The 22,869-nt window shown below is 39.6% G+C and overlaps 1 protein-coding gene across 1 annotated transcript; it reads right to left on the minus strand.

Annotated features, from left to right (window-relative positions):
* Positions 1-2,314: 2,314 nt before the first annotated feature.
* On the minus strand, positions 2,315-20,133 carry LOC124290950 (alpha-aminoadipic semialdehyde synthase, mitochondrial-like). Its single transcript, XM_046727796.1, has 10 exons — positions 20,034-20,133; positions 15,244-15,373; positions 10,382-10,492; positions 9,634-9,747; positions 7,641-7,704; positions 6,776-6,943; positions 5,014-5,126; positions 3,928-4,022; positions 3,190-3,366; positions 2,315-2,421 (listed from the first exon to the last, which is right to left on the minus strand). Exons 1-10 carry the CDS (start codon positions 20,131-20,133, stop codon positions 2,315-2,317), a joined length of 1,179 nt encoding a protein of 392 aa, XP_046583752.1.
* Positions 20,134-22,869: the final 2,736 nt, after the last annotated feature.

The following is a 22,869-nucleotide window of genomic DNA, read 5'->3' on the forward strand; positions in this document are numbered from 1 at the left end:
ATATGTTTTACACATTATGTATAATTATGGTGTACGTTTTTCAAAGAAACCCCTGTATTAATTAATATATGTGGTGGACCGAAAGGGATACCGTGAATATTGTACTGCACCTATTTCACGGGGCTGCAGTCGTGTGTATGTAGGGGAGGCCTGAATAAGCTACAAAGTGTATTAAGGGTGCAGCCGCATAGTAGTCAAAAGTGTAGGTTTTAATACAAGGAAAGACTGGATACCAGTATTGTTCATGTTGATTGTTGATTAATCATTTTGGGTAAATTATTTTATCGTTCATTAGATTTGTTGATGTGCAATCATACAGTGTTGTCGCGTTGAACCGCGCATAAAAGTTTTCGTGTTAATTTACCGACCAATCAAACGTCTAAGTAATGGAAAGGATAAGGGAGGTAACTCGTATCACCTAGAAACCTAATTTAGATTTTGTCTCGTCATCTGGAAAATATGATGTACTGACTGAGTTTAGTTTTACGCCGCTTTTAGCAATATTCCAGCAATATCACGGCGGGGGGACACCAGAAATGGGCTTAACCCATTGTGCCCATGTGGGGAATCGAGCCCGGGTCTTCGGCGTGACGAGCCAACGCTTTAACCACTAGGCTACCCAACCGCCCCGAAAATATGATGTAATCTAGAGAGGCTCTCGAATGGCTCAGACAGATTTAGTTCTGTGGTTTTAAATCATTTTAACACTCTGTCATCTGAACCTACTGCTTTTTTTAATGGATGGGTATTTCATGTTTCAGAAATGGAAGTGATTACTTAAGGTTTTTTAATCCGTAACACAAAGCAGAGGTTATTCCATATATGTATACATCTATCCAAATGCATATTAATATTGTTGTCGTTTCTTTTATCTTAACTGAACGATTCCTTTTGGCGATGAAATTACCTATGATGGTTTATTAAATCAAGTCAATGTGTTGGGCGCAAATAGGCCTCCTATTGTCCCACGTCGCCCTAAAACTATAAAACCAACCAACCAAACCTATTCCACCGCCAGATATATAAGGATATGGATACATCTTTATCATCCACCGCCAGATATATAAGGATATGGATACATCTTTATCATCAAAACAGTTATTAGGGCCCTCTTTCACATGTCAGTCAGATTGTCATGATTGAATTTCTCGCAAACTCGATGCCTGCCAGTGGGACTGGCTCCCATGTTGCTGACAGTTTTGTAAAATTTTCTTGTAACGGGTATTCTCGTCAGCACGTGAGACAAAGTATTGTTGGCGAACAAACTGTCAAATGGACTATTTGAGGCTGTTAGTGTAGGTTTAGAGGAAGTGAGCCCTGGACATAGAGTGAGTGGGTATCTTTTTACGCTGTTTTAGGCAATGTTCCAGCTATATCACATCGGGTGACTATAGAAATATGCTTCACACATTGTACTCATGTAGGGAATCGAACCCGGGTCTTGGGTGTGACCAGCGTACGCTTTAACCACTAGGCTACCCCACCGCCCCTCTGCCACATAGATACGTCCTGGAGGTCAGTCAACATGGGCGAGCAGTCTAAGTAAACTTAGGCTCAGTATTATTCGTTACACTGCTTATACTGAGTCTAACAAACCATAGTAGAAGGTCGCGTCAGCTGACCTTTTCAATTGACCAATCAGAACACAGCTTACAAAATCGCGAAAGTTGACATTCGCAGATACCTTTTGAACTTTTACCTCGAAAATGTTTGTACCCGAACGATTCCGAAAGCTGTTTTCCGTACGATCGCTTCCGAGTGCTGCACATGGACCACGCCACAACAGTGAGTAAACAATCGCGTTTTTGTCAATATTCAAGGATGTCAGCTTGCGGAAATATTAGCTAATTGTAACCATGTCATCAGAAAGCCCTAAGCGAATATACTGCAGGTCGAGTATCTGTATTTTAACTTTTAGGCTGATTTTCGTTTGTTGAGAGATCAGTGTCAGTGACCGGCGAATTTTGTAAGTCCCGCCGAACCCTAAATAGTAGCCGTTCTCAGATTGGTTAAATCCGTTCGGCCGTCTCGCATTTGATTGGACGGTCATAATATTATGTCGATCAAAGGTTAGCTGACGCGACCTTCTACTAGGTTTTTTTAGACTCAGTATAGCAGTGTAACGAACAATACTGAGCCGAAGTTTACTTAAACTGCATGGGCGAGTTTGCTGGATTGTTTGGTGATTTGGGAGTGATGGTCTGTCTTACAGGTATCGACAGCAATTATGTTCGCTTTTGGTTATTTTTCTTGATCTTAACGCTCAGAGAGAAGCTTTTTATGCCTTTCAGTTTACTGTATGGCTTTTCTGAAATTATTTTCTCTCGACAAAGGCAATCCCCTTTTTTCCCAACTCTGCAAACAGAGGTTTGTAGACACTACGGATAATGGGCATCACGACTCCTCGGTCAGTTATCTCCCCTGAAACATAAACAGTATTGCGTTAGTATGAGTGACACCGCTGTCTGCAACATTACGGGGAGACGTCAGAAACGGGATGTAACGCTGTACTTAGGAGGGGAAATATCTTTAGCATGTAGGAGACACGGCGTTATATACCCATTGGTTTTGTTCAGCTAATATTTAAGTCACATTATATCAACTTGATGTTGAGGAAAGTGATGAAGACGTTGATAATTTATTGTTAAAGCTATGTGCATTGGGATGTTTTGTTAACGTTACACTTAGCCACATACGAAGGTCTGTAGTTAAACAGGTCTGGACCAGACAATCCAGTGATCAACAGCACGGGCATCGATCTACGCGGTGGGATGCAATGAATGTATCAACTAAGTCAACGAGAATGACCACCCGATTCCGTTAGTCGCCTGTTAAGACAAGATTGGGTTGCTTAGGACCAATTCTAACCCTGATCTTTACTTCTGAATGCCATTCAAAGATTTCATAGCTGGTACTTGCTTATAGTTGTCCAAATCACCATCTACAACAAACTGGCCTAGTTCACTGGCATTCATCACAATCGCCCTTTCCGTAGCCTCCATTTATTTTCGGCTTGTCCCGGAATAACCCGAGTTGGTCACGAATGGTCTGCTCGTGTAGGTTCGACTTTACAAGAGACCAGTCAACAATATCAAAACAGCCATCACTGATCACAATAGAGAGGGCGGTATTCCTGTCAGTTATCACGTATCGATGTTTCTAAATACATTCAGCAGTCAACCCGCCTACCATTTAGTATCAGCTTGACAGCACTGGATAAACTATAGCCGACGACTTTGGACATGCCCGAGTGCTTCCCGGGATCTCCGTACACAGTCATTCCCAGCTTCCGGGTCTCGCTGGATCCGTCGGGGAAACGTCCGATCACCGTCATGACCAACAGACCCACGTCGCGGTCGTCCGACCCTACAACATAGATATCAGTTGGACAGTCACGCTGGTTCCAAGCAAAGAAACAAAAAAAAAACCCCTATTTTGTGTGTTAATTGTGGAATTGTGTGTTACAGAGACTCGTCCCTGAATGAAAACGATGATCCTTTCGCCTGGTGCCCAGTGTGTGTGTGTGTGTGTGTGCGTGCGTGCGTGCGTGTGCCTATTGTTTGTCCATCTGTTTCCCCAGATACATTCAAGCTGTATGGTGGCGGTCTTTCATTATCCAGACTGAACGAGACGATCCAGTGATTAATGTAATGAACACGGCCCCACGCCATTCGAGTATGATGGCACGGGATGAACCGAGTCACCGAGCCTTACCCGAAATCCATCTGGTCACCTCTTATGCCCAACACAGCCTGCCTGAAACCAAACTGGAACCCGCAATGCTAAAGGTTCAGTTGTTCCAAATATACTGGGGTACATTATCTCTGTTTAATAGTCGTGATATGTATCTTGACAGACACCTAAAGTATCTCTTGAAATATACGAATCAAATTTACCGTATTCACCCGCATATTTGCCTGAACATACCCAGCATGAAATCTGGTCTTTTCTCCATATAGCAGCAGAAGGTGTCAAATGGCGTCCCTTTCGGTTCAATTGCTTCAGATCCAAGAAAACCAAGTCTACAAAATGCAATTCATGAGTAAATCAAATTTTGAAGTTCCTTTTTAAAAATAAGGCCACTTATATAGCCCTTAATGCCACGCCGCACGGGCGTGCTCTCAGCGCACTCAACTAATGAGTGAGTGAGTGAGTTACGATTTTAATATTTCAGCCATATCGTGACTAACTCAAATTATAGATATATAGTAGCATACAACTAAAACAATAAACAATGTTCAGTAATTGAGGAACAGATGGATCATTAGGCCAGTTTTACAGTCAAGGAAGCAGCCTATCAGAGGTGAACAAGAGTCACTAGGCCAGTTTTACAGTCAAGGAAGCAGACTATCAGAGGTGAACAAGAGTCACTAGGCCAGATTTACAGCCAAGGAAGCAGCCTATCAGAGGTGAACAAGAGTCACTAGGCCAGTTTTACAGCCAAGGAAGCAGCCTATCAGAGGTGAACAAGAGGAGAGTTACATAGCACGGATGCATAGTGTTTGAAGGACCTGGAACCAAATGTCTTCTGGAAGTTCATTCACTAGTAAACCTACATTTGGCATGACCTGTTCACTTCCATTGATATCTATTGTATCTATGATACTAAAAGCATGCCCTTCATAGTTTAACGCTTCCTTGAACGGTATTGCTGTTGTATCAGGTGTAGTCAAACTGACGCTGCTGGAACGTTCGAAATGATACATATCTTAGACCTTACCACCAATTGACACTTGTCAGAGGGGCACACAAAGTATCTATCTACACTACCAGTTGGCAGACGTCCAGTTGTGGAAGCTGGCGGCTGAGTGGGCTTGGTCGCTAACTTTGAGTGTTAGCGATTAGGATACCGACTGTGGCAATATGGGTTCGAATCCAGGATGGAGCTCAACCACAAAATGTACTAGTATTTATACTTGAATAAGAAAGTGTTATCCCCAAAATAACGCCGTTACGTATAAGGACTACTGAGAAAGGCAAGGTCACGTGAAAGGCAAGGTCACGTGAAAATACTTTTGAACGATCTCCAATTGGTCTCTTCCTCCTAGTTTGTCCTTGACCTTCAACTCCAGGGTTTGATCTGTGACGTCATTCTGCAGCCCCAGCTCGTGGCAGACGTAGTCTCTCTACGGAAAAATGAAATAATCACTCAGTACCAAAAACTTACATGCTGACACAGTAATGTGTAAATGAATTATATTTCTCCACAAGTCCAGTTTCAACTGGGTATTTGGTACAATATGAAAGACATTAACTGTTATATTATAGTTATTAGCCATGAAGCCATGACACATTTACCATACTCATACAAAAGAATCGCATGTTCTTTTACTTCTTTATAAATAGTCATCAGGGCTCCAGATAAGGGCCGTATCGGCGTATGTACGGATAAAAAATTTGCACGATACGGTAGGAAATAATTTCTAAAACGTAGCAGATACGCACCACGGCAGTGGTGTACGGTCTTAGAATCATTTACAGACGTATTTATCTGAAAAAGTATTGTTTTATTGTATATTGACCTGTTTACACAAGAGTAGCAATGTTCTGGTGCATATATGAAACGAAAAACAAGATTACTGATACTCTATTAAATTCCATTCAGTACTCCAAATGTAGGCTTAAGGTTTTCGAGTACTCCTATGTTGAAAATATAAGGAGTACGTACTCCTGGTGTTCAAAAAGTATCTGGAGCCCTGGTCATATAAGGATAGGATTCTTACAAATAAGTGCAATATGTTGATGAACGTAATGCAATAGTTTCATATCACAACCTGAACAGAACAATAACATGATTAACTAAAAAACAGAAATCATGCTTGTATTGTTCTGTATGTTAAATGTTGTATTTGAAATGTCCATAATGATGACCATGCCACCATCCTCCCTGGCATACATTTGCCATTATCCGTGATGCATAGGTTATCAAAAAGGATATATACAGTATATTACACATGTAATTATCTTGCGTACCCATGAAACTCCTCGTGCATCGGTGCCAAGTAGGTCATGGTTAGTGGTCCTGTATAGGCCTAGTTTCATCAAGCTTAGTATGCTTGCACTGAAGCCCTGTGGAGGAGACAAAATGAATTATTATACAACGATGACTCTTGAACAGGACCCTGTATGGGTTCAAGGTAGAATAAGTTCCTTTCAAACTACGTTGGTCGTTAGAGTAGACTTAATTGATGGGTGGCAAGCCTCGTTGACTTGGTTGAGTGGCTTTGTACCCGATGGCAGGGCCATCTTAACGCATGGGCACGCTGGAGAGTTGAGCCGGGGCCTTGCGAACATCGGGACCCCACGCCAATCCAAGTATTCCAATTCCTGGGAGTGGCTGTGCACAATGCACTACTTTGTCTTGCCCAAAGGTGCGATACTTTAGACGTGACATGAACCACTGATTGTCTGGTCCAGAATCGATATTTTGCAACTCACGTCAAGATTGATTGTTTGTTGTTCAACGCCAAACTCAGCAATATTCCAGCTAGATGGAGGCGGTCAGTAAATAATCGAGTCTTGACCAGACAATCCAGTGATCAACAGGATGAGCATCGATCTACCCAATCTCGTTAGTCGCCTCTTGCGACAAGCATGGATTGCTGAAGACCAATTCTAACCCGGATCTTCTCGGGTTTATCGTCAGGATGCTTGCACACTGCTGTTTACAGGGATACACACAAGTTGCTACATATAGGTTTACTTGAACTCGACCTCAATGCCTCCCTCCCATCATCTCAACCACATTGATGGAATGTCCCCGAGATCTACGTACCCTGTATCTCATTGATCCCTTGAAGAATGTCTGCACTGTCTCTATTCCGTACAACGTGAGTAGTCTGGGGCTGAAGCCGTACGGAAAGACCTCCAACTGGAAGCCCTGACCAATGTCGACGCTACGTGCAGACTCCATTACTGCAGTTCCTGCTGGAAGCTCCGTCATCTGTGGATTAGAAGTGAGTGAGTGAGATGGATCTAACACAGCTTTGAACGGTATTCCAGTGATGATAAACCTAGAAACACAATCGGGGGAAACCGGGATTCGAACCCACTACTATAGATTTGTGGCGAGCCCAAGGGACACAACTCTCCAGACTTAATTGAGGCCCCACACGAAGCACCCGTGGCCCACGCTGGGTTAGGAATGGAGGTTTCATGACACGCCTAAATCACATGTCGATCCACTTTAGGATCATCATCCGCTGTTTTATGGATATCTGACAAAACTTGACACACGTCAAATCTGATTGGATGTGGCATGACCTTCGCAGGCAAGAAAGCAGAGGTCACAATATGACGTGCACATGGCATATCCCTTGGGGTTCAGGGATATTTCTGATAGAAAAGGATTTTGCGTTTTTATCAATATCAGTTGACAACTGAATCATATGTCAACGCTACTTTCAATGCTGTTGGGAAAAGGAGACCCATGTGACTCCCTCCTGTGGTCTTAATACCTCTTAAATGTAGCTGACATTTATCCAAGGTCAAGGTTGCAAGAGGCCACATTTTAAAACAAGCGCAAACCTCATAAATATTTTGCTTCTCTTAATTTTTTCCCTGCTCTGTGTAAATTCGGGTAAGCTAAAAAGTTGGATTTTAACAAACTATCGCCAGGTGAAAATGCATATGGATCTTACCTTTCCGTCTTGTATGTAGGCGCTGGGCTTTGTGTACTTCCAGAGAGCGTTCCGAGGGCACCAGCTGAATTAGACATAACCATTTCACATATTTAAATATAGAATTAATCTTTCTTTTTGCAACTTTATTACACAAATTAACAAAATAAGAAATAATGTTATCAATTACAAAGCTCAGGTCCCTCTAACGTTCTGTAGAGTCTTTTGTCGTTGCATCAAGCCATATGTTCTGACTTGAGGAAGTTGCTGTCACGGAATTTCCCATTCGTCACCACTCGTCCCTTTCCGTAAGCGCTATTCGGCTTATCCGAAATAGCACGAGTGGGTCAAGAATGAATTTCCAAAATGATGAACGGGTTCCGTTTCAAAAACTTGTTTCTGTCTATTGATAAATAACCCATGAATATCGCTTAAAGGGGACAAAACCTACCCACCCTTCAATGGTCGTTATGCTGGCACTCGGTAACGGTGAAATATAAACATATTTAGGAAGACAAACGTTAATTTTGTTGTTCCACTTCTTTGGCATTGTGATAATCATATGCATCTTACAATCGATGACGGTTTTCATAATACCTGAAAATGGATGTCTCACACCATAAACTGAATTGTTGGTTTTAATGTATAGAAGGAACAAGGCGCATACGAGTGAGTGACATTTGACGTCGTTCTGATCCGCCAAATTCTCATCTGCGTACCTAAATTTGTACTTGAGGGGATTGTTTGCGCTTTCCGGAGCCGGAAGTGCTCCACCCCACAGCTCATAGGAAGTAATCTGAAAAAGAAAATGGTGTCTTGTTTACGACGCGTGACATTATCTTGGTGGAATGTTTCCTTACTTTTAAAATGGTCACTGTATTCATATACTGAGGGAAACAAATAAGGGAACACCACTTCATGGGAGTGTTCCTTCATTTACTCTCAGATTTCCTCCCACAGCGATATTCTAAGCTTGTGATGAAAACTGGAAAAAGTTAAAGGAACGCTTGAATTTTCCGATGTTTCTTTACTTGCTTTTCTCAGTGTATTACCGGTCACGTGATGTATTGGGTCGAAATGGTGGTTATAATGACCGGGCGGAAGATATACGGTGTGTGTGTGTGTGTGTGTGTGTGTGTGTGTGTGTGTGTGGTGCTCAATGAATAATTGCACAGTTCAGAGTGCTTTTGTTTGTTTGTTTTCCAGCTATATGACGGTGATCTGTTAATAACTTACAATTAGTGATAGTATCAAACTGGCAGTAGACTCGTCAGTAGTTGCAGTAGCCGGTATATAAAGACAGTAGATGCTGTAGTAGTGACGTCACACGTAGTGATATTGACAGCAATATTGTAGTAACTGGTACAGTATGACGGTAGCTAGTACAACATGACGGCTGCAGTTGCAGTAGCTGGTACAGAATGACGGTAGCTGGTATAGCATGACGTCACACATAGTGATATTGACAGCTGCAGTTGCTGGTACAGAATGACGTTAGCTGGCATACCATGACGTCACGCGTAGTGATATTGACTGTAGTTACAGTAGCTGGTACAGAATGACGGTAGCTGGTATACCATGACGTCACACATAGTTATATTGACAGCTGCAGTTGCTGGTACAGAATGACGTTAGCTGGTATACCATGACGTCACGCGTAGTGATATTGACTGTAGTTACAGTAGCTGGTACAGAATGACGGTAGCTGGTATACCATGACGTCACACATAGTGATATTGACAGCTGCAGTTGCTGGTACAGAATGACGTTAGCTGGTATACCATGACGTCACGCGTAGTGATATTGACTGTAGTTACAGTAGCCGATACAGAATGTCAGTAGCAGAGGTAGTAGTGCCCTCTCGCGTTGCGGTGTGGTTTTTGTAGCAGCAGCAGTAGCAGTATTATAGCCATGGTGGTAGTATTTGCAAAAGCAGCAATGGTGGTACTCTCAGTGCAGCAGCTGCAGCAGTCGCAGTAGTAGCAGCAGTAGTAGATGTAGCAGTGGGGTTCACCACACCGTTCCTCCCCTCCGCTTGATGTCGTCAAACGTCCTGGTGGCGCCCATGTGATCCATGCCGGGGTTGATTCCTAGCTCACAGAGGATCGTCAAACCAGCATCCGCTGCCCTGTAACAAACCAGTGTTAGTGAAAACATTGTCTTCCGTGTGAAGAGTCCTTCATAGACAGGCAATTAAAACTCCATATATGTCTTCTCTCTGCCATTTTCTGATTCAGCAATATTGTTCATATAATTATTGTAATTTATATAAAACGTCGACTCTGTGTCAACATTTTGTTCTAACATACAATGTTACTGATACCGGTGGGTAGCAAGTGAGTGAATGACTATGGTTTTACGCCGCCTTTAGCATTATTTCAGCAATATCACGGCGGGGGGCACCAGAAATAGGCTTTACACATAGTACCATGTGGGGATTCGAACCCGGGTCATCAGCGTGATGAGCTACCCCGCCGCCAACCAATGGGTTGTGTTGAACCTTATGCAAAATGCTGTACAGTTGTACGCATCATCAAATTGCCCGTGGCATATTTAGCTGACGCATCCTCAGGTCAGAATGATGTACAGGTTATCCTAGAATCACAATGCAAGCTGAGCTCTGTAGGGACACCCGTGAACATCCGGGTCTTCACGGGTCTACACTGTTTGAAGCCTACATGGATGGTGCATACCACGATGGCAGAATTCTTGTACGTCCGAGGGACACAGTAAATGAAGTTCAACGTAACGTTTGGCCTTACTCCTTGTGTAGCTTTTGTACTTCCGGGTCAACATAGCAGGGGGTCACAAGGTGCTTCTTGAGGGACACACAGGCCCGCGCGATGTCTGGTACCAAGGGAAGGGGCACCAAGCTGCAAATGATACAGTACCTAAATATAAATGCTTCAATACATTTTTGTAAATGTTACAATACACAATTGTAAATGCTTCAGTACATATATGGAAATGCTACAGTCCTCAGAGTGAGTGAGTTTAGTTTTACGCCGCACTCAGCAATATTCCAGCTATATGGCGGCAGTCTGTAATTAATCGAGTCTGGACCAGACAATCCAGTGATCAACAACATGAGCATCGATCTGCGCAATTGGGAACCGATGACATGTGTCAACCAAGTCAGCGAGCCTGACCACCCGATCCCGTTAGTCGCCTCTTACGACAAGCATAGTCGCCTTTTGTGGCAAGCATGGGTTGCTGAAAGACCTATTCTACCCCGGATCTTCACGGGTCTACAGTTCTCAGATGTAAAGGGGTTGGGGTGTCCTGAAAGTTTATGAAATGACCATTGAAACTCTCGTGAAAATAAAGTGTGTACCCACTTTTCTCAAAATGCTGTATCCGCCCCTGAGATATATTCATTTGGGTATCTATAAGACGTAACCTCTAACGTTTTCTTTGCGAGTTATCAGCCAAGGTTTCGCCCATCTATAAAGTAGCAGACATGGATCCCTGTGGATCCGCAGGGGATCAGAATACTTAATCAGGATGTTTCACAAAGACATGTTGGCTACGATTACATACTATCTAAATAGTGAACCATCTTACGGCTTGGCGTGATATACCACACACCATTTATTTATACGCCCTACGTTTTCGACTTGTAGTTGTGATAGGAACTCATCGATGTTAAAAAAAAGCTCTTCAGCCGGACATTGCAAATTATTTAGTTTGTACCTCTGGTTTGTTTACGCCAACAGCTGCACAATTTCTGATGCGGGGTTAAACGATATTTACTCATTCACTCACTCACTCACTCACTCACTTGTATACGACCAAATGTCATTTTCCTTACTGCATTTTCTTGCTTTTTAAAAAAATTGTCTCTTTACCGGATTTTTTCTCTTTTTAACTGTAATCATACTAATATTTGTCCATTTAACGAAAAAATAATACTTTGGTTTGGGTTCATTCGGGCCTTTATCGACAAGACCACATGTCTCATCAACATTTAAATTTTGAGTAAATAATGTAATCGAATTTATGTCAATAAGCGAATTTAATTCATAGTCGGTCTTATTATAAGATTCGATTTCTCTTTTGATGCCAATTTTGTCTGCAAAATTGTGTCTATGTCTATGTAGGATATTTAAATTGTTTTATATTTTTATTTCCACTGAGTGTTATACAGCGTATAAGATGTTCCACTTATATTTTCCAAAGTATAAACATCAATGAAACTAGTACAGATACAGATGACTGGAGCTATTCATGACATGATTTACACATATCATTAATTTAATAAATATCAGAAGATATTATACCCAATTATATGACATGAAATGCTTGAAAGATTTTTTGAGTGGTTCAGAATATAGGATACAAGTACAGATACAGATGACAGGCTGAAGCTATTAATGGCATGATTTACAGATAACATGAACTTAATAAATAACAGAAGATACTATACCCAATTTTATGATATGAATGCTTGAAAGACTTTTTTGGTGGATCAGAATACAGCCACAATCAAAGATACAAGTAAAGAAAATACTAGGTTCTTTTAAATGAATTATGGAATGATGACTAGAATGTACACAACTTATCATTTGTGCATGTTGAAAAAACACTTAATCTTGTTGCTTCATAGTATCTGATTATCTCTCTCTGTACATTGTTGAATTTGGAATTGTTTCTTTTAACCGCTGGGTATATATAACTTGCTTGACAACAAGACATGGCATTTAAGGAATTATTATTTCTTCCTTTAAAATCCAAGCAAGATATTTTTCTGAATTAAATTCAATTTTACCTTTCGCTACAGTTTTAAGCCATGTAGCCAAATCACTCCATATTTCTTTTACATGGCTACATTCACTAAAAGGTGAACGATTGTTTCTGGTTCTTTTGAACAAAAGGTGAGGTGAGGTGAAATTGGGTTTAACGTCGTGCTTGAGAATATTTCGCTCATATGACGACGTGCATGCGTGCGTATGTGTATGTGCGGCTGCTTGTACTAGCCCAGACTGAGGCTGGTTTTATAGTGCTAGCCCACTGAGATACCATGCCGCAGTGAAGCATGAATACCCCACTCAGACACAGTATACTGACTCCGAGCCGACCAGTCCTTGTTGTACCCATTAATGCCGAGCGTCAGGCAGGTACCAACAAGTACCATATTTTAACGTCTTTTGGTATGACGCGGTCGGGGATGGAACCCGCGACCTTCCGCTCTCCGGACGGACGCTCTAACCACTACACCACGGAGGTGGTCGTTGAACAAAAGGTACACAAAGCAATTATCAGTCTTTTTTCCAGTTCACTATCATATTTTCTTTTAAACAAAAAACGCTCTCCCACATTTGTGCACATATGGTTTTTCGTAACTTGGTTCTAGAAGGGAAAGATAAAAATATCTAGTACCTTGCTGTTCTTCATAAGTTGTGATATATTGAAAGACATTGTTGGAGAAGAGGGTACAGGGTTTAAGGGAGAAATATGATGTTTCCTCAAACATTCTTTGACGGCTGATTTTTTGCTTTGATATCTAAGGCTATTTATTTCAGTGTTAAAACCATCCTGCTATTCTTCATGTGTATACATGTATCACATGAATGTGAGTTCATCAAATCATAAACCAAGTGTATCCCTGCATTGTACCATTGTTTTAAATAAAAAAAAGTTTCGTTACCAACTTCAAATAAGCTATTAAACCAAACAGATTGCTTCAGGAAATCAGTTGTATTCAATGTCTTGTACTGTTTGTTTAAATGTAATCTATATGCGATGACGACATCTTTCGAAAAAGTATTCCTCTTGTTAGGAACAATAATATTTCTTATATATTCTGGGTTAGCTAACCATAATCTATAATGATTTGGTGTGCAGTTATTACCTAGTGTCTTCTGCAAGCGTAAAATATTTTTACCCATGAAATATTCTGAGCATTATTGCTGTCTGTCACAATTGGTGATGTCTATATTGAACACCCCTGTCAACCAGGGTAGGTGGGCTAACCCTGTGGTTGAAGCGTTCGTTGGTCACACTGAAAACCCGGGTTCGATTCCCCACATGGGTACAATGTGTGAAGCCCATTTCTGATGACCCGTGATACAACAGTGAAATTAAGTTGGAATATTGATGATTAAAATGTACCCTTTTCTTTCAACAAATGAAACGAGTTCACTAATCGGTCAGAAAGATCGCCCAAACAAGCCAATTGTTTAATTCCAACCTGTCTGAACCTGAGGAATATTCCAATAATATCAAGTGCGGCGTAAAAGTAAACTCACTCACTCATATAACATCATGTAATCCCTATCCATACAAGCCTATAAAAACGTTCACAAAAGGCCCCCCCCTCCCCCCTTTGGACGCCTCAAACCTAGAGTGGGCGGGGCTAATGTGATCACGTGACTCTATCTATGGCCCTATCTTTGACGTCTTAAGAACACATCACCATCGCTGTCATTACGCGATACGACGTCTCAGTGCTGCGAAGCCTCGATATGTAGTGAATATATAGTGAAGAATGCACATCACTGCATTTAATCACCCACACTGTTTATATGGTAATTTAATCTCCACAACATTCAGGGTGACCTTGATCGAAAAAATGATATACACGTATCTTTGTCCTGTCCGTTTTTTGTCACAGCAATGCATACCTCAACGCAAAAACGCCTGTTGTGGCCCAGCTTTAGAAAACTGTTTTTCACACATTATATATACATTTTTTTATATACTTTATGCAACAACTATAAATTTGAAACGGTTCGTTTGACTAGCACAGTGGTATATGTGGGAAGAGTTGTTTGTTTGATCCTTTATTTGATCCCGTTCTTATAGCTCTAGGTTAGTCATAGTTTATTACTAAAGCTGAGTAGACAGCATTTTAAAAACATATTTCAACCAGTTCAGATAAGCTGTTTTCTGAACCATGTAATGTAATATTTGAGTCATCGGAATACTGAAATATACAATATTGTTGATCTTTGACGATGACATTTTAAGTTTGCTTGCAATGGAGAGGAGCTGCGCATACAATAAATATATATGGTGATAGCTGATCTCCTGGTCAACATCCTCTACCAAGCATGAACAAATCTGATGTATGTCTTGAATTGGTAGTCGCGCTTGAACTTGCATATTTGAAAAGTTTTACCCACTTTCTGATATAGTGACTAAACTTGAAGGTCTGTAAGGCAAGATCACTGAGATTCCTTCAAAGGGCTTCTAAAGCCTTTTCACTGTCAACTGTTGGAAGAAGGAACGCAATTTATTACCTATGAATGTATTTGTAAATAACCTGTTTGAGTTTCGCTTATTATACAACTTAAAACACCTTTTACTCTAATGATAATGACACTTGAGTCGATTTTAAAATCTACATCCAGTTGACTTAGTGGGCGCTAATTTTTAAAAGATATCTTTTCCGTTGATAATTCATGTTTATGCACATTCTTTCAAACTTTTTGAGCCTTCACATTTCTGTGCTGCTTCCACTTAATTTCATGTCAATATTTGTGACTTAATCTAGGTTCCCCTCCTCGTTATCAGGTGTGCCGGTATATTTTCGTTTTAATAGGAAGAAGTAGCCATTTGAGTAGCTTTTCAATTTGATAATAGGATTTTGACTCATGAAAGATTTCTGGCATATTTAGACTACCTGACAACGATGTCGTGTTCGGCGATCAGCATATCCCTGGTATCCGTGTCCTCAGTGATGTCCACACACTCCAGCCTGGCACTTGGACAGAGCTGCCTCACTTTCTCCAACTTCAGCTTACCCCTGCTCGCTGAAAGTCGTAAATAGTGAGTGAGTGAGTTTAGTTTTACGGCGCTCTTAGCACGGCGGGACACACCAGAAATGGCCGTCACATATTGTACCCATGTGGGAATCGAACCCCGGTCTTCCCCGAAAATCACAAATAACATTTCAATAGAGAGAAGCGACAAAACCCTGTCTACATTCATAAGAAATCTCTGCTAAAAGCAGATTGTACAATCATGACTATATCATGAGTATATATTTGTTTCAGCAGTATTACACCTGTACGATGTTGTTCGTAAACAAATCGAGTCTGAAACAGACCAAAACATTTAATATGATCTGTTTTACACACAACATACCATTGTACAAAACACCAACTATATCCAATAAAACCGACCAAAAGGCATTTTTTCAGCCTTTACAGGCACTGAATGTATTTTACAAAAAGCACATTCTATCCATAGGCTTAATACAAACTAAAGTTGTTTGGGAAAAATATTTCAGATGAAGTCATAACACATTTGACACCAGGTATGGAGAATATCAAATGCCCCAATGTTAGAAAAAAATGTACCTAGATAAACTTTCGTTTCTGGAAAACTGTTTCACTACAATTGGAAAAAAAAGAAAAATGTTCATAACATGTTTGGGTAAATGAACATCTTATTTAAGTGTGTTTAGAAGTAATTATAAATGGGGCAACTTATTTATAGTATATATTGGGAGGTGGGGTAGCCTATTGGGTAAAGCCTTCGCTCGTCACGCCGAAGACCAGGGTTCGATTCATTACATGGGTACAATGTGTGAAGCCCCTTCCTTGTGCCCCGTCGTGATATTGCTGGAATATTACTAAAAGCGGCGTAACTCAGTAACTCATGTATATACCCCAGTATTGAACTACATCGTTTCAGCAGAGGAGATAGAAAATTCGTCAATGATCATTCAGTTAAATATATTCTACATACAATTGTTTGTAAACTGCATCCAATAAACGACTTTTGAATGGATAAAAATTTACAGGCTAAAGTAAGAACAGGTGTTCTAAACTAACTTTTTTTTTTTTTTTTTTTTTATTCATTCAGAATCAGTAGATACAAATATACAAAGTACATGATGTAACAGCACTTGTACACCGTAAAACAGATATTCATATGGGTTGGCATTACACATATTGGAATCTTCATTAAGCTGGGAATGTGTGCAGTAGAGATGACCATTTTCTGTCAAATTGTAATATGTTTTGATTCTTACTGGCAATAAACTTTTCTGTCTTGAAAATATCACTCAATATTTTTACAAATGTATCCAGTGATAACCTATTTTTTTTAATTCTTGATATATGGATATATGTTTTACTGGCAAGAAGTATGTGATTCATTAGGTCGTTATTATTTCCGCCAAGTAAGACAGTATATTTTGTCAGGGTAAATTGTTTTGATGATTTAACTTCAATATATTCTTTCACTTTCAGCCAGAACGTTTTCACACACTCACATTCCCAATAAACATGTATCAATTTTTCTGACATTAAATTACAAAATGAGCAAAGTTCATCATCTACTAATTTCATTCTCAATAATTCTTTCTTTGTGTAGACAATATTGTGGATAAATTTAAACTGAAAGTCAATCAATTTAGTATCTTTTGTATATCTTGTATATTTTCTAAAAATATCTTGCCATGGAATTGCAATATCAAAGATATTTTGCCATTTTTCACATGTTGAAGGTAGGTTTTCAGTAGTTATAAGTTTATCATAGAAATATCTGGATCTCTTTGGTGCTGAAAGTAAATCTATCAGTGATGTGTTAAGATAATGATTATGAACAATCAATGAATTCTTTCTTACAGTATCTTTCCATTTTTGGGGTATATTTGAAAGAACCTGATAATAGTCAAGAATTGTGCCTTTAATTTTGTAAGTTTTCTTAAGTTCACTAAATGGCAAAATACCTTTATCATTACACAAGTCTCTTATAGAGTGAATACCTTTGAGATGCCAATGTCTTATAATGAAATTACTAATTTGGAATTGGTGATTGAACCAAAGGGGTTGGGATAAGATTTGATCAATATCTGTAAAATCAGTTTTAAGTGTTTATAGAATATTCCCCATGCAGCCAATACATCTTTCCAGTAGGGATTCATAATACTGACATAATTTTCAATATTGGCTCCAAGCAGAAATATACAGTATATGTCTTTCAACGGAAAGATACTAGGGCTAGAACTGCTATTATTTTGAAGATATTTATGTAAAACTGATAGTTTTAAAGAGTTTATGAATACCTGTACATTAACCATTCTGAGTCCCCCCTCTTCATATTTTCTAATACGTGTCGTTCGCTTTATCTTATCCCGCTTATCATTCCAGATGAATTTATAAAATATATTGTTTAATTTATCAATGAATTCCTTTGGAGGATTTGGGAGTGAAGTGAATATATGCACCAATGATGAAAGTGCTAAAGTTTTAATAACAGTTATTTTCCCTATTAATGTCAACTTTCTTTTCCTCCAATTCCCTAGAGTTCTATCAAAAATTTCTAGTCTTTTTTTTGGTATTAATTACCCAAAGGTTATTAAAATTAGGATTCAGTCTTATTCCTAGAATATCAAAATCCCCATTATGCCAACCAAGCTTAAGATCCTGGCATAAAATCATGCTATTACCTGATATTGAGCCTATCCATACTGCTTTCGTTTTATCTATATTTATTCTTAAACCAGACATTTTGTAGAAATTATTGAGAGTATCAGTGGCTGCCCTTAAACTTTCTGTCCAATTTTATGTTCAGTGTTATTCAATGTAATTCCTTTTACTGCAGTGTTGTTACGGATCATTATTCCTAAAATTTCAGCCACTAAGATGAATATATAGGGAGAGACTGTGTCCCCTTGTCTACAACCCCTTTCATTGTCAAAAAATTGTGATAAATGACCATTCTGTATAACACATGCTGAGCATTATTTATTAATATTTTGATCCATTTTTCCATATTTGGTCCAAAGCCAAACTTTCCAATTGTTAAAATTATAAATTCTTTAGAGACAGTGTCAAAAGCTTTTTCAAAGTCAATAAGTAACAAGAGTCCCTTTTTATCTTGTGCTTTTGCTCCAAACATAATGTCGTATAATAATCTAATGTTCTCACTAATACACCTTCCAGGTACAAAACCTCTCTGAGTTTCATGAATAAGAGTATTCAATGTTTTTTTAATTCTATTGGCTATACATGTGCTGAGTATTTTATACAAAGAATTTAGTAGGGAAATTGGGCGCCAGTTTTTTAACAACTGTCTATTTTTGTTAGCTTTTGGAATACATGTGATGACGCCTGTGTTTATTGTTGGACTTAACATATATTTTGCCTGAATGCTTCTGATATATATCTACAAACCCAAATATGAAGATCTTTCCAGAAAAATGTAAAAAATTGTATTGGGAAACCATCTACTCCTAGGCTTTTGTTATTTTTCATTGATTTAATGGCTCGTGTTATTTCATCTATAGTAATATCACCCTCAAGATTTTCAGCCTGTACAGTGTGCAGTTTGGGTGTAATAATCTCATCAAATACATTACTATATTTATCTGTTATTTTACCACCTGATGAGTAGAGATTTTCATAAAATTGTCTTTGTTCATTTAATATAGCCTTACCATCTGATATTACTTCCCCTTGTCATTGATAACACTATTCAAAAGCTTACTGGTATATTTCTATTTTCCAGATGACAGAAATAGTTGGTTGTTTTTTCTCCTTCCTCATACCACTGAATTCTATTTCTTATCTGTATACCTCTTATTTCATCTTCTTTTAATTTTTCAAACTCTAATTCACATTTGGATAGTTCAGAAAGTTTAGTTTCACATATGATTTGAAAATTTCCTCTGATTTCTTTTTCCATTGCCAAATTTTTCCTTCTAAATTTTTGCTTTTTTCAGTTATGATTTTTTTTAAGTAGGAAGAGAATGATATTGTTTTCCCCCTTACTTTCATTAAAAACGTTTCTAAGAACAAAGTGTCGCTTATATTAAGTTGTAGTTTTGAATCTTCAATATCACCTAGTTCATCCTCAGTGCAGTTACAGTATTCTAATTTTGTTTCAAAAAGCATATCCTTGACTATGTTTACATATTCTTGGTTATAAAGTAATGATGAATTTAATTTCCAGTATCCACCACCCCGTTCCTTATTAAGTTGATTAGAAAAAGACATGGTAATTGCTAAATGATCAGATTTATATACTGGAAGTATTGAACAGTCAGTTGTCATGTTTGCTAAATCTTGAGAAGTTCTAAACTAACTTGACATAATACTCGGAATCAATAACAAGGCATGATGAAAATATGCCATGAACAATGTCAGAAAAATACTAAACATCCAATGTCTCCCTCAGAGAAATTTGTTTCCCTTTGTACAGGCGAACCTCCATGTAAAAGAGTTAGGATTTCTTGAAAATATTATGTTGCATATGTAAAGAATTTTTTCCCATCTCATACTGTGCGTATGCACGTTTTCAATAACAGAGGAATTCGACTATTCAATAGACACTGAAACATTCATTCGTCACGCCGACCTGAGCATGTTCATTCACATGAGGGCCTTTGTGGAAAGTCTATACGTAAAACAATATTTACTCACACGCCAGTTACAACAATATGATCTGTGAGCTTCTCACCTGCAGTGACGACAACGTCTTTCTCCCCGGCCAAGTCCTCGTACAACGGCCCCGACACCCTGCCTGCACCCAACACCAACACTCGTTTCTGTATCGACATGATTTGTTGTCTGTAATGGTAAAGGTAGGTATACAATTCAGCGTCCGGTTTGGTGAAAATGACGCGGGGTTATGAATGATTCAGCAAATATTGTAAAGAGAATCGTGGGGGACATTCAAATAGAAGGTACAAAACCCTTTCCACATTCATAAGAGATCTCTGCCAAAAGCAGAGTTGATAACAATTGTGAAAATATCATGAGCAGATATTTGTTTCAGCATTATTACAACTGTAAGATGTTGTTTGTAAACAAATCGAGTCTGAACCAGACAATTAAGTGATTGTCACCGTGCGATACGATAACAGAGCATGTGTTTATGAATCACTATGAAATAATGATGATACCAGGTGTTCGCGAAAAGGTGAGCGTATCCTGTCCCACCGGTGGCACCCGTCATAAACATATCTCTAAGTCTAGTCAATTGTTCACCTGAAATAATTCGGGATCGTACGGTATAAGTCAAAATATGGAATTGCATCGGACATCATTTTTGTCACTGTCACAAACAAACGAGGATTTCAGCTATTTTAGTAACGGAACCCTGATCAAATCTGTTTTTGAAATAAGTGAGAGCATGTTCTCAGAGACAGATCCCTGTCCCCGTTCCGCAGAACGATTTCAGCGCCACTGTGATCATACTTGCCATACTTTCACCCAGACATACGATAGTCGTGGTGCTGCGATGTGCCCAGGATGTCATATGTGGAGCGAGTGAGTATGGTTTTACGCCACTTTAAGCATTATTCCAGAAACATCACTGCAAGAGACACCAGAAATGGGCTTCACACATTGTACCCATATGGGGAATCGAACCCTGGTTTTTGGCGTGACGAGCGAACGCTTTAACCGCGTCTCATGTGGACATCACAGTTGATGATGACACGTACAACATGACTAACCATCCACTCATCACGATTCAGCCACTGATTGAACTGTGTGTATTATCGATATAAGAGAGGTCGAAGATTCTGACTTAGAGTGAGAGAGTATGGTTTTACGAAGCTTTTAGTAATATTCCAGCAATAGCATGGCTAATAACAACAGAAATGGGCCTCACACAGTGTACCAATATCTGGATTCGAACCCGGGTCTTCGGCGGGATAAGCGAACGCTTTTACCACAAGGCTACCTCACCTCCCCTTCTGACTTTAACACAGACCGAATAAGGCGAAGAGGCTTGTAGGACATTATGAACATATCTATTGCTGTAACTACAAACTGAGCTAGTTTTCAGTACATCATACCATCTGTGGAAGGTAACCTGAAGGATATCTAATATATCGATCACCGAGCTAGTTCTTCTGGATCTGGCAAACCGCATACATATACACATAGAAAATGCATTGTAACACCCCCTATTTTTCATAGTATCAATATGTGACCATTAACCACAGCAAAGGAAACGATCCAAACCTCAATTTAATTTACTATCTGAATAAGCTTACCCTCAGTTAAAATAAATTGGAAATCTAAACACAAAAAAGTGAAGAAACGATTGTGCATTCAGAGAAGCAAACAGTGCAACAATGACTCAGATTTGCAGTGCTAGTAACAATGCTGATAACTTGGTCGTGTGACGCAAGAAAGTCCCGTCATTTTCAAGATTCTAGCATATAAAGTCAAGAAATCATATAAGTCTCAATAACCGAGCACAATGTCAATAGGTGTAGAACCTCCGCCAACTGTGATAAATTCCCTGCCTCACCCAGGTCCCCTCCTCTCCACCCGCCCGTCCATCCTCCTTGCCTGTATCAGACGCTGAGGTATTGCTTTCCATTCTTGATGGAGGGCTTGCCCCAATGCACCACGGTTTTGTACCAGATGATTTCTATGTGGAATTCGGCTACCCATATTGTCCCGAACTTGTTCTGTGGGATTGAGATGTGGACTCAATGTAGAGTTACTACCGCTTTCTTGACGTAAGCCATCACCAACGGCACATGAACGAATTGGCTTTGCATTGATGTCCATAAAGACTGACCTTGTGTTCACAGGATGGTCATCAAGGTGTGGTACAGCAACCCTGTCATCAGTTACATGAAGAAGGAAAAATCTTCGCCAGATCCTCAGATTACAGCTTTGAAGTGATGAACACCAAGCTTAACTCAGTATTTCTTGACCATTCTAGAGTGGTACCCGGCTTTCCTCAGGCGATTCCAGACTGTTCCCATAGATTCCTGGCGAAATGGCACCTAATGGTGCTTCAGAACAGTGCTTGTGGTTGTATTCACAATCTGGGTTCTCAAGAACGTGGGCGATCCTTCAGCTCACTGGCTTCCCTGCATTTTCCGACTAAACGACTGGCAACTGTCACAGGACCTAAAGTCGGAGTTTACGCATTTGAAATAAACGCAGACACAGTAGGAAATGCATGCTATGACCGGATTGGCGTATGTTTTCGGGCATGCATGTTTCATACAAAGTTACACCTTTGAGTGAGTGATACATCAACATCGAGTAAATGACAAATCCTTTTGAGTGGTGGTCTCTTTCGCGGAAGATGTTGAACATGTTTAGTGAGTGAGTATGATTTTACGCCGCTTTTAGCAATACTCCAGCCTTCGGCGTGACGAGCGGACGCTTGTGACAATTGGTGGGTTTGCATCTGGACATGCACCAAAGAGTGTGTTTGGGAGACACTTTCAACTTGCAATAGGCTCTTAAATTAACATTATCACTTGCATCATCCATCATGAAGGAAAACAAATTATGAATGCGACGTTTCGGTGGAATAA

This window comes from Haliotis rubra, unplaced genomic scaffold (genome assembly GCF_003918875.1).
Source record: "Haliotis rubra isolate DU_JTF1 unplaced genomic scaffold, ASM391887v1 Scf479, whole genome shotgun sequence".
Classification (NCBI taxonomy): domain Eukaryota; kingdom Metazoa; phylum Mollusca; class Gastropoda; order Lepetellida; family Haliotidae; genus Haliotis; species Haliotis rubra.